The sequence below is a fragment of the Aphidius gifuensis genome, linkage group LG4 (assembly GCF_014905175.1).
Source record: "Aphidius gifuensis isolate YNYX2018 linkage group LG4, ASM1490517v1, whole genome shotgun sequence".
Taxonomy (NCBI): Eukaryota; Metazoa; Arthropoda; class Insecta; order Hymenoptera; family Braconidae; genus Aphidius; species Aphidius gifuensis.
Window position 1 is genome coordinate 21,031,252 of NC_057791.1, and position 17,510 is coordinate 21,048,761.

Genomic DNA, 17,510 nt, shown 5'->3' on the forward strand with positions numbered 1-17,510 from the left:
ATCACGGAATCACGATTTTGTTATATCGACTTCACTATAAATGACCAACACTTGCTGATGATAATAAAGATTGATTTCAACTTGAATTTTGATAAATTAAATAACAATATTATAAACCATATTTTTCATTCAATGTCAAAATAAAATAGCTATATTCGTGAGACTAAAATTGATAATAAAAATTACTATAAATATCCTCTAAAATTAATCATCATAATTTTGTTTAAAAAACCTAGAAAAATTTTATTAATAAAATTAATATTATTCACAATTTAAAGTGACAATTATTAATTAATTTATTTAATTTTTCGTAATATTTTTATTCATTTATTTACATGATGTAGAAATATAAATTGTTGATAATGATGATGAAGGATTATACCACGCTGCAAGGCAAATCATCAAGGGCCAAGATGTACAAAACAAGTCTAATCGATCTCTTGAAATATAAATGCAATAATAAAAAATAAAAATAATTCTGATGGTTAGAACTGTTGATGAACTTTTATATACATACCATATATAAAAAAAAAAAAAATTAAAAAAAAATAAAAGTTAGGTGGTTGATGATATACGGTGTGAGCCAACGTGGAGGTCGATCTCGTGCGATACCCTTCCTCATTGCAATTATTTGTATCGTAGGTTTTATCTTTTATTCCCTTCGACATAGCTCCCTAGCTCATCAGTATTATTTACAACATTAATTTACCCCCGTCGACTGGTTAAAATAATATTAAAATTGTTTTTTTTAATTTATATAAATTATGTATTGAAATTTGAAAAGAAAAAAAATAAATAAAAAACAAATGACATTTTTATTATAACCCTTGTCGTCAATACAATTAATAATTAATACGTCAAAATTATATTGTCATGTTGAATCAGCAAATTTTATATTTTATTTTTATTATAGACTCAATTAACCTCTAGGTGCGTATGTGAACCATCAACCATTTCAATAGCAATATTATATTTAATTTAATGTTTTTTTTGTTTTTTAATTTTTTGCAACGCCCTTGCAACATTCAACTGCAGTTATTGACCTTTTATTTTTTAAACATCTAGATTTTATTATTGTTATTATTGTTAATTTGATTATTTCAGAGGAAGTTAAATAAAGTACAAAGGAAATAAAATAAATTTCACAAGTTTCCAGCGAAGCATGGTGGTCTCATCTTGAATGAGATCCCAATTTCATTTGACTTACAAATACCAATGAGAAAAATATGAAAAAAAATATCAAGGAAAGCATCAACCGAGACCATGATGGACATCATCATAATAGAAACTTGGATATTTCTCAAGGGTAAATGTACAATGGTCATTTATTTTTTATTTTTTATTTTTTTCATAAACAGAAGTATTGAAATTGTTTTCGGAAATGATTTACTTTTGTACTAAAAATTTTTTTTCTATTGAAAGTAAAGGTGTTTTTCATTATTTATTATTTTCTCACTTACAAATTTAAAATTGTTATTTGAAATAAAAAAATTAATTTAATAACAAATAAAGTTTAAAAATATATTAAAATTTATTTTTTAAATTTTTAAAATAATGAAATTTCATGGAAAAAATTTTTTTTTTTTTTTTAATTTTAAAATAATAAAATTTATTATTTAATAAAAAGAAAAAATTTTTTAAAATGATTTTTTTAATTTTAAAATAATGAAGCTTATCATTTGATGAAAAAAAAAAATTTTTTAATTGATTTTTAATAATTTTAAAATAGTAAAATTAATTATTTGATTAAAGAAAAATTTTTAAATTGATTTTTAATTAATAAATCTTACTATTCAATGAAAGGAAAATTTTTAAATTAATTTTTAAAATTTTCAAGTTAATGCAATTATAAATTGAGTTGAAAAAAAATAATAATATTATGTTAATTTATTTTTTAAAATTCTTTTTAGTCTAGATTTTCAATTATCAAGAGTTGGTGATTCAACATTTTTCATTCCAGATCGTGAGTAATTATTTAAACTATAATAAAAATAAAAAAATAAATGCATAGTAATAAATTTATAATAAATTAAATTTATAAAATTGAAAAATGTTTTTTATATAGCTTTTGATGGAGTTTGCTATCGTTCATTGAATGACACTCTCCAGGCATTTACAGTGGTCTTGACTGAGTGGTATCAAAATGCTTGTATCGTGACTAGTGCTGTTATGTCAGACATTAAAACACTCTGGATAATAACAAGTACAATAACTCTACAATATTTATTTCTTTATAAAACGATAATTTAATTTTTATTTATTACCAGATGAAAGTTATATTAAAAAATTAAAAACCGTAGGAAATTTAGTATTTTATTATCTAATTGTTTTGGCAATATACATCATCGAAACTGGATTTTGGATAAATAAAAAAATCATTCAATTATTAACAACAATTGTCATAAATTCAAATGGGTATGTAGATATTTTTAAAACAAAAAATATAACTCATAAAAATTTTATTTAATAATTTTTTATAGAAATACACAAGCGACAATTGGTCTCTGTATATTTATTGGTTTTATGATAATTGCATTTTTACTTGGTGGATTAATCAACTCGTCAACTTCATCATCTTCATGTTAAATTCAATCAACACAAAATCAATTAAATAAATAAATAAATTACATGTAAATTATCAAAAGTAAAAAATAACGAAATAAAAATCTAAAAAAAAAAATATTTTAAAGCAATAACAAAAAGAAAATTAATTTATATATAAAAAAAAAAAAATAGTAGAAGTATATTGATTCAATCAACAAAAGTATTGTTGAAATATTTAAAAGATAAATTTAAAAATTGTTTGAAACAATTGTATACAAAATGAATACCGTTTCCGTGAGGATAATCATCTCACAATAATAAAAAATTTTTATGTCATAATCTACGAAACTAACAACAACAACAAACGAGCTCTTGTTCTTACAATGACCCAAGATGAAAAATCATCATAATCATTATACAAACTTTAAATTATTATAACTATTATTGTATGTTATACATTTTATTTTATTACTTTGTTTTATTTATATATAATATATTTTTTTTCCTTGGTAATAATGTTGATGTGTAATTATCACTCAACAAAACGCACTCTGATTTGTTCTGGGCACACCTCACTGAATAAATTTATATACAGTTTATTATAAAAATAAAAAATAGTTTACTTTTACTTTCACACGCGTATCATGAATAAAATTATTACATTTGAATAACGCATCAACGCGCAAACGCATTTTTCCTGAACGAAGACATTTTTTTATAAAATTATTTAGTATAATTATTAGAATCACTCGCAAATATCCGTTGATCGTACGGTAAAATCACATAGTTTTTATTTTAGACTCATATGTTTAGCACTCAATGATAAAATAATATTCAAGCATGTTTATCATATTTTTTTTTTTTCAATAAATATTTTTATAAATGATTTGGAAATTTTTTTTTTTTAACTAATTAGAATGTACAAGTACACTCGGTATCATCATCAAGTAAATATAATTTTTTGAATTATATTACTTAACTGTAAAAAAATAAAAAAAAAAAAAATGTATTTTATTTAGTTATTGCATTTATTTTTTTTTTAAAAAGAAAAGTTTAATCTCCGTTAGCGCAAAAAAAAAAAAAAAAGGATAAATGGGTGTCGTAATGTTTCGTAAGAAAGCTCATTTTACGGTCTTCTTAATAAACCCATAAACGCGTTTACGTATATGCTACATCAACTAGCTTGAAATAATAAAAAAAAGAAATGAATAAGATGATGATGATGATGATGATGATCCAAGATATCGATGCCATAATAATTAACTTACCAAAGTACATAACACATTTTTTTTTAATATGAAAATTTTTCCTTGTAGTCTTGTTATTATCGACATATAAAAAAAAAAAAAAAGAGTTATAATAATTAATAACTTTTAAATAAACCGTTTTTTACTATAGTTTTACAGGTATAAATAATAAAATTAGTTTATTGTCTAATTTATTATTATAATGTTGTTGTAATGCGAATAAAAAAATTTTATTTTAATGAATTTTTTCTATATATTTTACGCACAAGTGGTTTATTTATAATAATTAATAATTGTAAATAAATTTATGTGTTGTAATAATAAATAATAATAATAAAATTAATAAAAATTAATTGTTAATATTATTATTAACTATATTACGATTTGATTCACTATTGCAAGTTCGATTCTCGTCAGAGTCTTTTTTATTTTACCATATATATATATATTTTTTCTAATTCAATAACAATTGATTATTATTAATAATTATAGTATTAATTTAGATTTATAGTAATATAATTTTGACTCAATTTTAAATTTGAATCGGTCAAATAAAATTAAGTGTATTGACAAGTAAAAATAATTTACAAAAATCTTTGTGCTTTTTAATTTAAAAAAAATTTTTTTTTCAATATAACAACAATTAATTATTATTAAAAAAAAAAAAAAAATATTATTATCAATAATTAAATTCATTAACAATATAATAATTCAATTCACTCTTTTAAATTTTTTCAAACTATTTGCTGAATAAAAAAAAACATCAACAAGTAGAAAAAATTTATAAAAATGTTAGTAATTTTAACTTTTATTATTTTTAAATATAATAATTAATTATTATTGTTATTATTATTGTTATCTTCAGTATGTTAACTCAGAGTAACAATAACAATTATTTAAATTAAATAACAATTTAAATTAAAAAAAAAAAAAATAGAGTACTTCTTATTGACAAGTAAAAACAATTTATAAAAATGTTTTTACTGATAAAACATGGATAATAAAAATAATAAATATATAAGGCACATGTAGCATGTGTGTATGTATGTAAATGAAAAGGTATAAAAGGGTTTTATGTATATCTATTAATACCGCTACAGTTGAAGTATACAACAGAAGTAGGACCGCTAAGAACTGAGGACGATGATGCGAACCGTGTGAATCTCAACACGGGTTGTTGTTGTTGTTGTTGTTGTTGTTGTTACCGTTTTTCGTTCCTCATAGTATCCTTGTTGTTCCTCTATATATCCTTCTTATATACTATAACTCCGTGATCATTTCGCTCACGGGAATTTAAAATTCTTTTAAAAAATTTTAACTCCAACTTTAGCACTTTAACGAATTACAGGAACATGAGGGTAACAGATGAGAACAAGAAAAATAATTTTAAATTATAAAAATTACTAAAGAATCTATATATCCATTTTCCATATACACGACAATGATCTTTTAATATTTTTTAAAACAATATATAAATAATACTCGTTTTTTTTTTGGATAAAATAAAAGTAAAACTTTTTTATTTTATATTTAATTTTTTTATTTAATAAATTTTTTTTGTTTTTCTTTTGTCATATTGTTTATTTGTTTATTTTTTCTTTTTTTTTAAAGCGTAACAAATTTGCTAGATGCCTGAATCATCTGTTGAAACAACTTCCGAGTCAGTGAAATTGAAAATAATTTTTTAACTCTCTTCGTTGTATTTCAAGTTCAAAAAATATATGTGATTTAAAAAAATAATAATAATACACAGTAGTAGTTGTCATCTCACTCTCAAGATGCTGTTGATTCCTACAAATAAAAAAATAATAATATTATTATGTTTTTTTTTTTATTTTCAATTTATTTTCATTTGCAGTACATGAGGAAATTAGGAATTGAAAAATTTAATCGTTCATCTTAAACTATCAACATGAAGAAGCTGAAGGTCACAGTAATGTTAAGTAAAAAAAAAAAAGAAATAAAAAAAAATCATAAAATTTATATTATAGCTTCCGCAAGTTGGAATAATAATTCGCTGGCATATCAACATCATATGTCCCCTTGAGCATTAATGAAAAACTCTTGATATATTCTAAAATTACAAACGGCACATTTCATAGCATTAAAACGTTCCATTTCCTTTTTGAAATATACATATTTTCTGAATTAATTTACTCGAATATAACTGATGAATAAGTCCCGCGGCCTTGTCTTATTTTCTCATTATTGTATTGTATAATAATATTATAAACAAGCAACTGTATTATTTTTAACTTTCAAGTTTTCACGGTCGACTATGCATTTTATTTTTTTATATGCATTTTGTATGCACCACTGACAAAGTGTACAAAAATTTTTATAAAAAAGATAAGGTCGCATGACGTGATGAAACTGCAAAAATTTCTTTTTTTTTTTCTTATAATAATTATGTTTTTTATTTTTGCCCTTGAACTGTAGTGTGTTATGCTTATTTTAAAAATTGCTTTTTCTAATTTATCGTTGAACAAGAGAGGTCTTTGTACTTTTGTATTTTAAAAGCAACAATGCTGAATGAATTTTTAGCAAGTTGGATTCGAGTCTGGTACTTGGGACATCAGTAGTAAGTTTGTATAACAACTGAGACTGATTTGATTCTTCATGGGAAGCAACTAGGGGGCAAGATCCTCCACATGTCTACATCGTCATCATCATCATCATCATATTATATATATTTTGATATATCAAAATGTTTCCGGTATCTCTTTTTTTTTTTTATTGTTATTTGTTAGATATATGCATATTAGATGAATTGGAAAAAATTATATTATAAAAATTGCTCATGCTTGTATGACTCTCTCGGTGCATATCATTCAAATTGCAATTGAATTAATTTTTTTATTTTTTATATTGTGGTTTGTTTTCTTTGGTATTAATATCGATGAATTATTCAGAGCTAACGGTCGTCGAGGGATTCATAAAGTTTATACAAGCGTTTCAAATGCACTACACTTGATCGAATTTAATTTTTTTTCAATTTTTTAATTTTATTATATTTTCATTATTTATGTATCACTGAATATATTGTTCTTGTTTTTATTTATTATTTGCATTTGTTTATAAATATTTTTGAAATAATAATAGATGATTTTTATTTGACGAGATACAATGAAATATATTCTCCATTGAAATTAAAAAGAGTTGTAAATTTTTGTTTTTTTTTATGGTAAACAAAAATTAATATAACGAGTAATGTTTATTAAAAAATTTATTAATCAAAAAAATTAAAGATGTAATTTTAAAACAGTTAATAAATTTATTAAAATTAAAAAATTTATTTGTAAATTTTAAAAATTGTAGGAAAATTATTAATTTGCTTATTTTTAAAATTTATTTTATATGAAATTTTTTATTTATATATTAAAATAAATTAATAAATTAATAAAAAAATATTTATTAGTAACATGACGAATAAAAAAAATTAATATTGTAATTTTAAAGCAATTAATAAATTTATTAAAATTTAAATTTAAATTCATTTGTGAATTCAAAAAATTGTAGAAAAATTATTAATTTACTTATTTTTAAAATTTATTTTGACATTAAATTATTTATTTATATATAAAAAACAAGTTAATTAATTAATTAATTAAAAAAAAATATACATAATAAAATATAATTTATATATATATTTTTTTTCGCTCAACAAAATACTTAATTTAACAAAATTTAAAACTGTAAAATGGCTAAATTAAGCAGACAATTATTATTAAATGAGCATCATTAGGGTTAAATGAATGATAACATCGTTAAAGTCAGAAATTATTATCAGCCCTATAATAAAGTCTGTTGAAAGAATCTAAAAATGTGTATGTTGCTATCTAATCAACAGCAATTGACGTAACAAATATACTATTTTATATATTTTTTTAAAAATCATCTTCCTTGTAAAAAATGAAAAACAAAATATATATATTTTCCCTGGGGGTTAATTGAACAACAAGTATTTTCAAAACAATTTAATTTAACAAACTATTTTTTTTATTTGATTTTATTTAATCCCTTTATGCGTGATTATATGATCATCATATTTATTTTTCAAATGAATCAACAAAGATATATTTATACGAAATCGTTATTGGCACAGATTCGGAGAAATTTACGGAAAATACGGGGACATTTACGGATTTCACACACATTTAATTTTTCCCGTAAAACCTGTATAAATGTCCCCGTAAATTCCCCCGTATTCGGTGCCAATAGCGTTACCGATATTTATAAGTACAAATAAATCCTGTGTAAATCAATCTTTTTCAATGTTTAACAATAAAAATAATCAAGTAAATGAGTTTGATTTATTATTATTTTTTATATTATTAATATTATTTTTTTTTTATCTTTCTAATGTATATTGCGCCTTAGGCTGATGATCAAAGCGAAGCGATTAATCGATTGTCCAATAGGCGAAACGATCATTGAACTTTTGAAAATTGACGCGGTTATTTGCGTTGTTGTTCACACTAAATGAAAATATAAATAAATGTACTTGAGAATATTTACTCTATTTTATTTTATAGTTGATGGTGTATGTGTATCTGACACCAAGGGAAATACTAGTTTGATAATTCCCATGGCATTGATTGTGGATTACACGGTTTTTAAAACCGTAAAGTAGGAAGTCTTTTTAATTGTTATTTAACAATTATTTAACAATGATTATTTAATAAATATATATAGTAATAATAAATGTAACTATTATTATTCAAGTTCAATAATTATTAATGATTTTGTTGAAAATATTTTTGATAGTGTAGTCATGATTGATAAATCAAGTGGGTTTAGGTTTTAATCATTTAATGTTTTATTTTTTTGATGATTTTAAAAATTAGCCAAGGCCATGATGGATCTGTGTGTAACAAACAAGATCTTGATTTCTGATAAATAAATATAAATAAAATTTAAAAACTCACTTTTTATCAAAGCTACGTAACTTTTTTTTTTTTTTTTCTCAATGATTCGTAGCTTTGATAAAAGTGAGTTTTTAAATTTTATTTATATTTAGTTTTTTTTTTTTTTTGAGGAAACAAAGAATGAACATTTGGGTGAAGGCTATAGCTAATGAATAATTTTCTTTGTTTAATTATTTTTTCTTCGACCCTCACTAGTGCTGAGGATGGTAGTCAGGATGTGTCGAAAGTGAAACTACCTCAAGGACCATCTCACAACATCAGAGATAAGAACACGAATTTATTTATTATTTTTTTTTTTTTCTATATAATATTGTGATGAAGTCAAGGTGATTTTTTATAACTTGATCTTCAAGAAATATTTCGCAAGTTCCTTTCATTTATTTTGTAATAGATTTATTAATGAGATTAATAAACAAAGTATAACAAATTGATGAATTTTTAGTTAAATAATATAATATATTTTTTTTTTTGGAAAATAATATTTTTGCAATTTTAGAAAAATATTTATTGTTGTTAAAAAAATACAATAATCCTGATGGTAAAAATATTTTTCCGGTATTACTCCGGCAGGAGATCAATGCTGGAGTTTTTTCTCCTTCATTGATCTCATGCCGAAATAATTTTTCTGGTATTAATTTCTCCGACAACCGGCCAAAAACAGAGTTATGCCGGAGAAATATTTCCACCAAGGAACAAAGTTCGTGGGAATTTTTATCACTGACCGTTATTCAAGATCTCAATCTTCTTGGTCGTTCACTACTGGTTTTTACGGATAAACGAGCGACGATTTTGTTTCACTTGGTTGATGTTATATTCCATGAGATTGTCTTTTCTTGACTCGGAATTATTATGATTCAGTGACTGGGTGTAGCCATTGACCTGATGTTTTATAAATTTTATATATCATTTTAATATTTCTGTCAAATAAATATTGAGCCAGTTATTTTGTAAAATAATATTAAAATATTTATTTTATATACTATATTTTTCTTCATGGAGAAAACGTACATAAAAAAAATTCAAATATTTTTAACACACAAAAATTACACATTTTTTTTTTGTTAAACTTGTTGAAAATTATGACAATGAAATAAAAAAATTCCACATTTATACCGTTATTTACTTAAAGTATTTTTTTTTTTTTTCTAAAAATAGCAAATGTGTCTGTAACTTAGTTATTTTTATTAAAATAAAAAAATAAAAATAAAGAGTTCATTGAGTTCAATGATAATAAAAAAATATAGTCTAAATTACCTTGTGTTAAAATAATTAAATAACAAAGTTGTATTTACAAAGAAAAGACAAGATTTTAGCAAGATGACAATATAATTTAAATTAAAACAAATACCTGTTGATAATAATCAAAATAACCACGAGCAATTCCATAACTTGTAGCAGCAATTAAACTCAAAAGTATGACTAAGTATGACTTGTTGAAATCGTAGTATACGTTGGTGTTTTTTAACATGCTCCATCATAATATTATTATATTTATTGTGAATCAAACATTTAGGACATTGAATAGATTAATCATAACTTTGTTTTTTTATTTTGACATCAAAATATATATTCCTGTTACACAATTCCGTTACAAACATTTCTGGTGTGGATAGATAGAACATAACACAAAATATATAAATAAATATTTAAATATGAATAAATAAATAAATAGCTTATAAATAATTATAAGCTGCATCATTCATAAACAAAAAAAAACATATACAAACGTTTGTTCTGGTGCAGTTTCTGGTGTATTGTCACGACAAATAATATGGATAAATTATTTTACTTTAAATATTTTGCCTTATGAATAAATGAAATAATTTAAAAAAAAGACAATTACAAACTCATTAAATATGGGTATTCAATTTTAATTAATCTCTCGTTATTTTTTTTTTCAATTCAAAAGGTATACAGCAGTATACAGTTGGTGTCGCCACCATTTAGAAGCTCATCGTAACGTAAAATTTTCGAAAGTCGATAAAAAAGAGAAAATGAATTTAAAAAAAAAAAAAAAACATGTGAGTCATGTGGTTGAGTTTAATAATAATTAATAAGTTTATTAATTATTAATTATTAAACTCCAAAATATATCAGACTAAGGATCAAAGTTTAATAAAATTATAGTGAAAATAAAAAAAAACTTGATTCCCATGCATTTTTTAAAATTATTCATAATTTTTTTGTATTATTTTTTAAACTGAAGACATTATTAGATGGCATTATTAATTTTTTTTTTTATGATAAATTTATTTTTCGATAATTATAAATGAATAATAACAGTCAAGTCTTATGATTTATAATAATAATAATAATAATAATAATAAAATGAAATGCTGAGCAAAAGAAAAATTTTATATTTTAAAATAACAAAAAAATTAGTTTTTAATTTTTTTTTTTTTTTGTTTTGAAGTACTGATATGATCAATTCACAAATATGTTTTTTTTTTTAATAAAATACGTAATTAAAAATTTAAAAGACTAGTTGGAAAATATATATACATTTTTTTGTTTTTTGTATTTTAAATTGAAAACTAATTTTATTTTTTTAATTTATTTTTGTGTGTGTGTGCTTCAAAATGAAAATAAACCAATCTTTTTAAAATAATTGTCCAATAATTAATTAATAATTAATAAATGTCCAAGTACGAGCAGGAATCATTTAAAATTTTTTATATTTTAATATTAATAATAAAAGAAAAGAAAAAAAAAACCTTGAAAATAATATTTCATTTTAGTTATGACAATTTGTTCTTTTTATTTTTAATCTGTTTAAATAAGCGAGTCTTTATTAAAAATCACAGAAATTAATTTAATATGATTTGAATATCATGATGCAATTTTTTTGCTCTTTTATTTTTTTATTCAAACACAAATTTCATTATTTTTTACCGCAGCCAGAAATTGTTGATTTCAAAGCACAATGATTATTACTATAATTATTTTTCACACATTGGAACTTATTATATTCATTTGTTAATTCAAATATCTGTACATGTCGTGTACAAAAAAATTTAAAAAAATAATAATTTATATATAAGAAAAATAAAAAAAAAACAAAATGATAAGTAAAAAAAAAATATAGTCAAGTGCTTCAAGTTGAACCATAAGTGTTCCGTAGGATTTTTTTTTATTTTTTTTTCTTGGCGTTCGATTAATTTTTTTTTAATATTTTATATATAAGCTTCATTATCATTATTAATTATAATTTCAAATCTATGGGCTTTATTAGATTCAGTTTTATTATTTTATCGCAGAGCCCAATTAAAGATATTGGAATCGGTTCCAATTCCATACTACATATCGTTGAATGAAAATTGAATTGAAAATTTCTCCTCGTCGTTGATTTTGGAAGAATTTCTCTGCCGTTAAATTTTTTTTCACACGTTTCTCCGCGTACTTTTATCACGGAGAAATATTTCCGAACGTTTCTCCACCCAAGTCGATTCGGAGAAAATTCCGAAAAAATTTTGATACCTTTCTCCACTCATTTCTCCACATGGGTCAATTTGGGAAAAGTTCGGAGTAATCACGGAGAAATTCAGGAGAAATCGCGGACAAATATTTTCACCAGGGTTTTTATTTATTTATTTATTTATTAATTGTTATATTTTGTTATTTTTTTTTCGAACAAGATGAATTCCATATTTTAAGATTTATAATTAAGAAAAAAAAAATTGTTTAATTTCTGAAAATACTGATTGTTTACTCATCTTGATGATGTCAAGCTCCTGCATATTGTATAACACTTGCACGGTTTTGTTGTTGTTGATGATCGTGTTGTTTTTGGTTTGGGTGTTGTAATATTTGTTGATTGTTGACTCTTCGTCCCATTCAACGAGCTACGCTCCATTCTACATCATCCAGAGCTTGACGAATACGTTTTTGGCGAGGAAGTTGTTCTTGTTTTCTTGCCTTGTCTCTTCTCAATCTAATTTGTTGAATAGCTTCTCTATTGTCGGTACCATTGACTGATCTACAGTGACTTGAATTCGCTCAAGTACTTGATGAATGCCATTGTCAGCTTGTTCAACATTAGCTTGTTTAGCATTTGCTTGTTCAGCATTTGCTTGCTCAGCATTTGCTTGTTGCATGATGATTATGGTGGAGTTGGTTGTTCTTGTCCATCAAGAATTTGTTGAGGTGTATTACGTTCTTGAGAATTACCAACATAATGTATTATGCTTGCACGAGTTGGTTGTTGTTGCTGATGTCTTACAAGTTGTTGGCCATTCTCTTGTGAGTTGACAATTTGTTGTTGATGTCTTTGAACATTTAAAAATTCAGAATTAACGCCTAAGTTACATCCACTTCGTTGATTAGTAAATGCATGTTTATCCAAAAATATAACAGCTTCATTTTTAGGTAGTAATGTTGCTGGTGTTGTTGTTGCTGATACTTATGAATCCATTTTTTTTCAGCATCTTTTGATTTAACTGCATTTGGTACATTACCAGATGATGATGATGATGATGTATAGATGCTGTTGCTGATTCTTCAGTTATTTTATTACTCCGCAAAGAAAGATCTAAAGGATGATCTTGTTCCTGAATCAAATTATTAGCATTATCCCCTGATAAAAACGATTTCTCCGATATTTTTCCGTTTTTCTACGATTTTCTACGATTTACTCCGCTTTACTGCGATTTTCTCCGCATATCGATGAATAAAAATTTCGAAGAAAAATCGGAGTAAAACAAAAAATCATTTTTTCCGATTACCTCCGACTTGTTCCGATTTTTGTCCGCATTTTCTCTGATTTTCTCCGATTCTTTCCGAATTACTCCGATTTTCGAAAATCAGAGAAAACGGAGAAAATTGAAGGAATCATTTTCACCAGGGTCGACTGATGACTCATAAATATTTGCATTCCTAATAATCAACTGATAAAATTAATTTTTTATGTCATTTTCCGTAAGTGAATTTAATAATAACTTACTCTTAACTACCAGGGCACTCGCATAATATGTTGTAGAAAATGAAAAATATATAAATTTTATTAAAAATATTTCATGTGGTGTATTTATTTTTTAAAAAAAATAGGTTTATAATTTTTGGAGGAAATAATTTTCTGCAATATCCAGCATTTCTCTGCTTTTCTCCGCCTTTTTCCGTCCTTCTGCGCTATTTGCCCATAACTGCAGTTGTATATATAGTTTCGGCAAATTAAATTTTCTCAAAACTTCTATGCATTTTAATTTTTTTTTCAGATTTCTTTTTAATAAATCGCAAAGTATTATTAATTAATTAAATTAATAATATATCGTTAACAAAGTACCGGTAAAATACCAGTATATTGCTTGTCATAAAAAGTGATCGTATGGTAAAATTTTGACAGTCGATAAAGAAGAGAAAATGAATTAAAAAAAAATAAATAAATAAACATGACATGCGAGCCAATGCGAGTTATAAATTGAGGTTGAGTTTGATATTGCATCTGATTGCAGTTTGCACATGAATTTGCAATAACATTGATACAACAACAATTAAATAGTTGATCAATAGATATAAGTCTAAAGTGACAGTTGATGATTTAAAAATTTTATTTGATATATTTTAACAAGACTCAGTAATCATGTTGAGACCGACTAGAAATTTTGTTATGATTCTGCAGCGTGTCAAAGAATGCAATCCACTAATTAGATGCAGTCGACAACGATCAGATGTCAGCGAGTATGAATGTAAGTTGTCAAATGATCTAATGATTGACAAGTATATTGATGATTAATTGTGTGAAAATTTTATTTGTCTCAGCTCCAATAACAGACGAGTATAAAAAAGGACCAAATGAAGGAAGATCATTGTACTTAGATGCCCAAGCAACAACACCAATGGATCCACGAGTATTGGATAAGATGATGCCTTATTTTACATCATATCATGGAAATCCACATTCAAGAACTCACATGTATGGCTGGGAATCAGAAGCAGCAGTTGAACATGCAAGAAAAGTAAGGATTTAAATAAATAATAACATTGATGATAAATATAAACATAAACAATAACAATTGTTTTTTTAATTTAGCAAATTGCTAATCTCATTGGAGCTGATGAAAAAGAAATAATATTTACATCTGGAGCAACTGAATGCAATAACATTGCTGTAAAAGGTGTTGGTAGATTTTACAAAGCAAAAAAAAAACATATCATCACAACACAAACAGTAAGTAAACAATAATAAATGTATAAATTATAATTAATAAATATAATTATAAAAATTATAATTTAATTTAAGGAACACAAGTGTGTATTGGATTCATGTAGAGCATTACAAAATGAAGGTTTAGAAGTGACATATCTTCCAGTTAAAACAAATGGTCTTATTGACATGGAGGAACTTGAAAAAGCAATAAGACCAGACACATCATTGGTGTCAATAATGACAGTTAATAATGAAATTGGTGTTAGACAACCAGTTGAAGAAATTGGAAAATTATGTCGTGATAAAAAAGTATTTTTTCATACAGATGCAGCACAAGCTGTTGGTAAAATTCCAATAGATGTTAATAAAATGAATATTGATTTATTATCAATAAGTGGACATAAGCTATATGGACCAAAAGGTGTTGGTGCATTGTATGTACGTAGAAGACCACGTGTACGTGTTGAACCAATACAAAGTGGTGGTGGACAAGAACGTGGTATGAGAAGTGGTACAATACCAGCACCACTTGCTGTTGGTCTTGGTGAAGCATGTGAAATTGCAAATAATGAAATGGCATATGATAAAGAACACATAACAAAATTAGCAAATTATTTAATTGATAAAATTAATAATAATATAACACATGTTGTTAGAAATGGTGATCCAATTGCATGGTATTCTGGTTGTGTTAATTTATCATTTGCATATGTTGAAGGTGAATCATTATTAATGGCATTAAAAGACATTGCATTGAGTAGTGGATCAGCATGTACAAGTGCTAGTCTTGAGCCAAGTTATGTATTGAGAGCCATTGGTGCATCAGAAGATCTTGCACATTCTAGTATTAGATTTGGCATTGGTAGATTTACAACTATTCAAGAAATTGATTTTACTGCTGATAAAACAATTCAACATGTTAAAAGACTCAGAGAAATGAGGTAATAAATATTTTCTTTATTTTATATTAAATTTTAATTATCAATCATCATTACATTTTTATTTTTTTTTTTCATATTTTAGTCCACTTTGGGAAATGGTACAAGATGGAATTGATCTTAAAACTATCAAGTGGAGTCAACACTAATTTCAATTTATTCATCTTTCTTTTCTTTTTTTTTTTTTACATTTGATAAAATAAAAACCAGTTGTATTGACATTAGCAATATCAAGTTGGAGATTATAATTTAATAAATATCTGCTTGAGTGTAATAATAGTAATGATCATTGTCACTGGTTGATGATTAATGCACCACTGTTAAAATGCCAATGTGTATAAATATTTGTATGATAAAAACAATTATAAAAAAACGAACAAATAAATTGGTGTTTTTATTATTTGGCAACTGTGATAAGTACGATATATATTTATTATTTAAAAAGCTAAAAATACACAACAAATGATAATTTATAATTTAGAAAAAAAAAAAACAAATTAGCACATGCAAGTTGGATCATTTGTATCGTCAATGTATGATATTTTAAAATGATCTTCATCCATATCATGAAGTCCAATTCTTGATCTATTTGCATCTACCAAATGTTGAGCAATGTCTTCAAACATTTCATTAATGCCTTCACCAGTTTTACAGGTTGTTTTGTAAGTTGCAGATATTAAATTATGGCATTGTTCACTGTTAATCAAATTAAAATTAAAATGACGATTTATTAATGATTGATATTCAAGATTTACTTGCCAAAATTGTTCCATTTCTGCATCAGTTACTTGTGGACCATTATTATCAACATCCATTTTATTACCACATAAAAAAATTTTAGCATTTTCAGCATATGTTACAATGTCAAGCAAGTGTTGTGATAACAAATGAAATGATGATGAATTGTCTAAGGCAAATACAAGGACAGCTGCTTCTGCAAATTTGTAGTAACTTGATGTTACTGATGCAACTCTTTCCATGCCACCAGTATCCCACAATTGTAGCTTGAAAAATTAATTAATCAATTAATTAGTTAACTTAATACGCAATCAAGTGAGTGTAATTGGAGACTTACTTTGATCCTTTTATTGTCGATGATATATTCTTTGTCAATATTGTCTAGACCAAGAGTTGATTTTCTATCGCTATTTGATACAAATGTATCATTTGCAAAACGTCGAAATATTGATGATTTACCAACACCATATTCACCACAAAGAATTACTTTTTGTTCAGTTACTTTTAATGTTGCCATCTGATAATTTAATTTATAATAAAAATTCAAGTAGATAATAAATTTAAAAAATAATAATAAGACTTTTTTTTTTTTTTACCTTAAATTATGATAAAGATAAATTTATTATTTATAAATTCAATCTAAAAATTCCTAGATGAAAATTAGATTTTTTCACATTTAAAAATTTATAATAATTTTTATTCAAATTTTAAATATCAAAAGCATGACCTTATCGAATAATTTTGTCAACAAAAAAAAAAAATTAAAATTCCAATAATATAATTGAATATGATAGTACTACTATTATTATTATTTTTATTATTATTATTGTTCTTATTGATATTGTAAATATTAAGCCGCATCTCTATCAAGTTGAGACTTAAGAGCGGTAAATTTCGATATCAAATGCTTGAGTGCACTTGAGTGCATTCACTACTTTTTGCATTAAAAAATTTTATTTAAAATTTAATAAAA

At 24.2% G+C, this 17,510-nt stretch overlaps 3 protein-coding genes across 4 annotated transcripts; 2 read left to right on the forward strand and 1 right to left on the reverse strand.

Annotated features, from left to right (window-relative positions):
* Positions 1-841: 841 nt before the first annotated feature.
* LOC122855614 lies at positions 842-2,635 on the forward strand. Of its 2 annotated transcripts, none has more exons than XM_044157109.1 (6): positions 842-930; positions 1,105-1,306; positions 1,911-1,963; positions 2,066-2,203; positions 2,268-2,415; positions 2,481-2,635. In XM_044157109.1, exons 2-6 carry the CDS (start codon positions 1,227-1,229, stop codon positions 2,584-2,586), a joined length of 525 nt encoding a protein of 174 aa, XP_044013044.1. In that variant the 5' UTR covers positions 842-930; positions 1,105-1,226; the 3' UTR covers positions 2,587-2,635. The 2 variants fall into 2 exon arrangements, with proteins under 2 accessions (XP_044013044.1, XP_044013045.1); XM_044157110.1 differs by having other exon boundaries at positions 1,916-1,963.
* Positions 2,636-14,132: 11,497 nt separating this feature from the next.
* On the forward strand, positions 14,133-16,184 carry LOC122855615 (cysteine desulfurase, mitochondrial). The gene is made up of 5 exons (XM_044157111.1): positions 14,133-14,400; positions 14,474-14,670; positions 14,745-14,882; positions 14,955-15,802; positions 15,885-16,184. Exons 1-5 carry the CDS (start codon positions 14,295-14,297, stop codon positions 15,946-15,948), a joined length of 1,353 nt encoding a protein of 450 aa, XP_044013046.1. The 5' UTR covers positions 14,133-14,294; the 3' UTR covers positions 15,949-16,184.
* Positions 16,095-17,323, reverse strand: LOC122855616 (ras-related protein Rab-18). Its single transcript, XM_044157112.1, has 4 exons — positions 17,134-17,323; positions 16,875-17,054; positions 16,559-16,803; positions 16,095-16,495 (listed from the first exon to the last, which is right to left on the reverse strand). The coding sequence occupies exons 2-4, from the start codon at positions 17,052-17,054 to the stop codon at positions 16,297-16,299; spliced, it is 624 nt and encodes a 207-aa protein (XP_044013047.1). The 5' UTR covers positions 17,134-17,323; the 3' UTR covers positions 16,095-16,296.
* Positions 17,324-17,510: the final 187 nt, after the last annotated feature.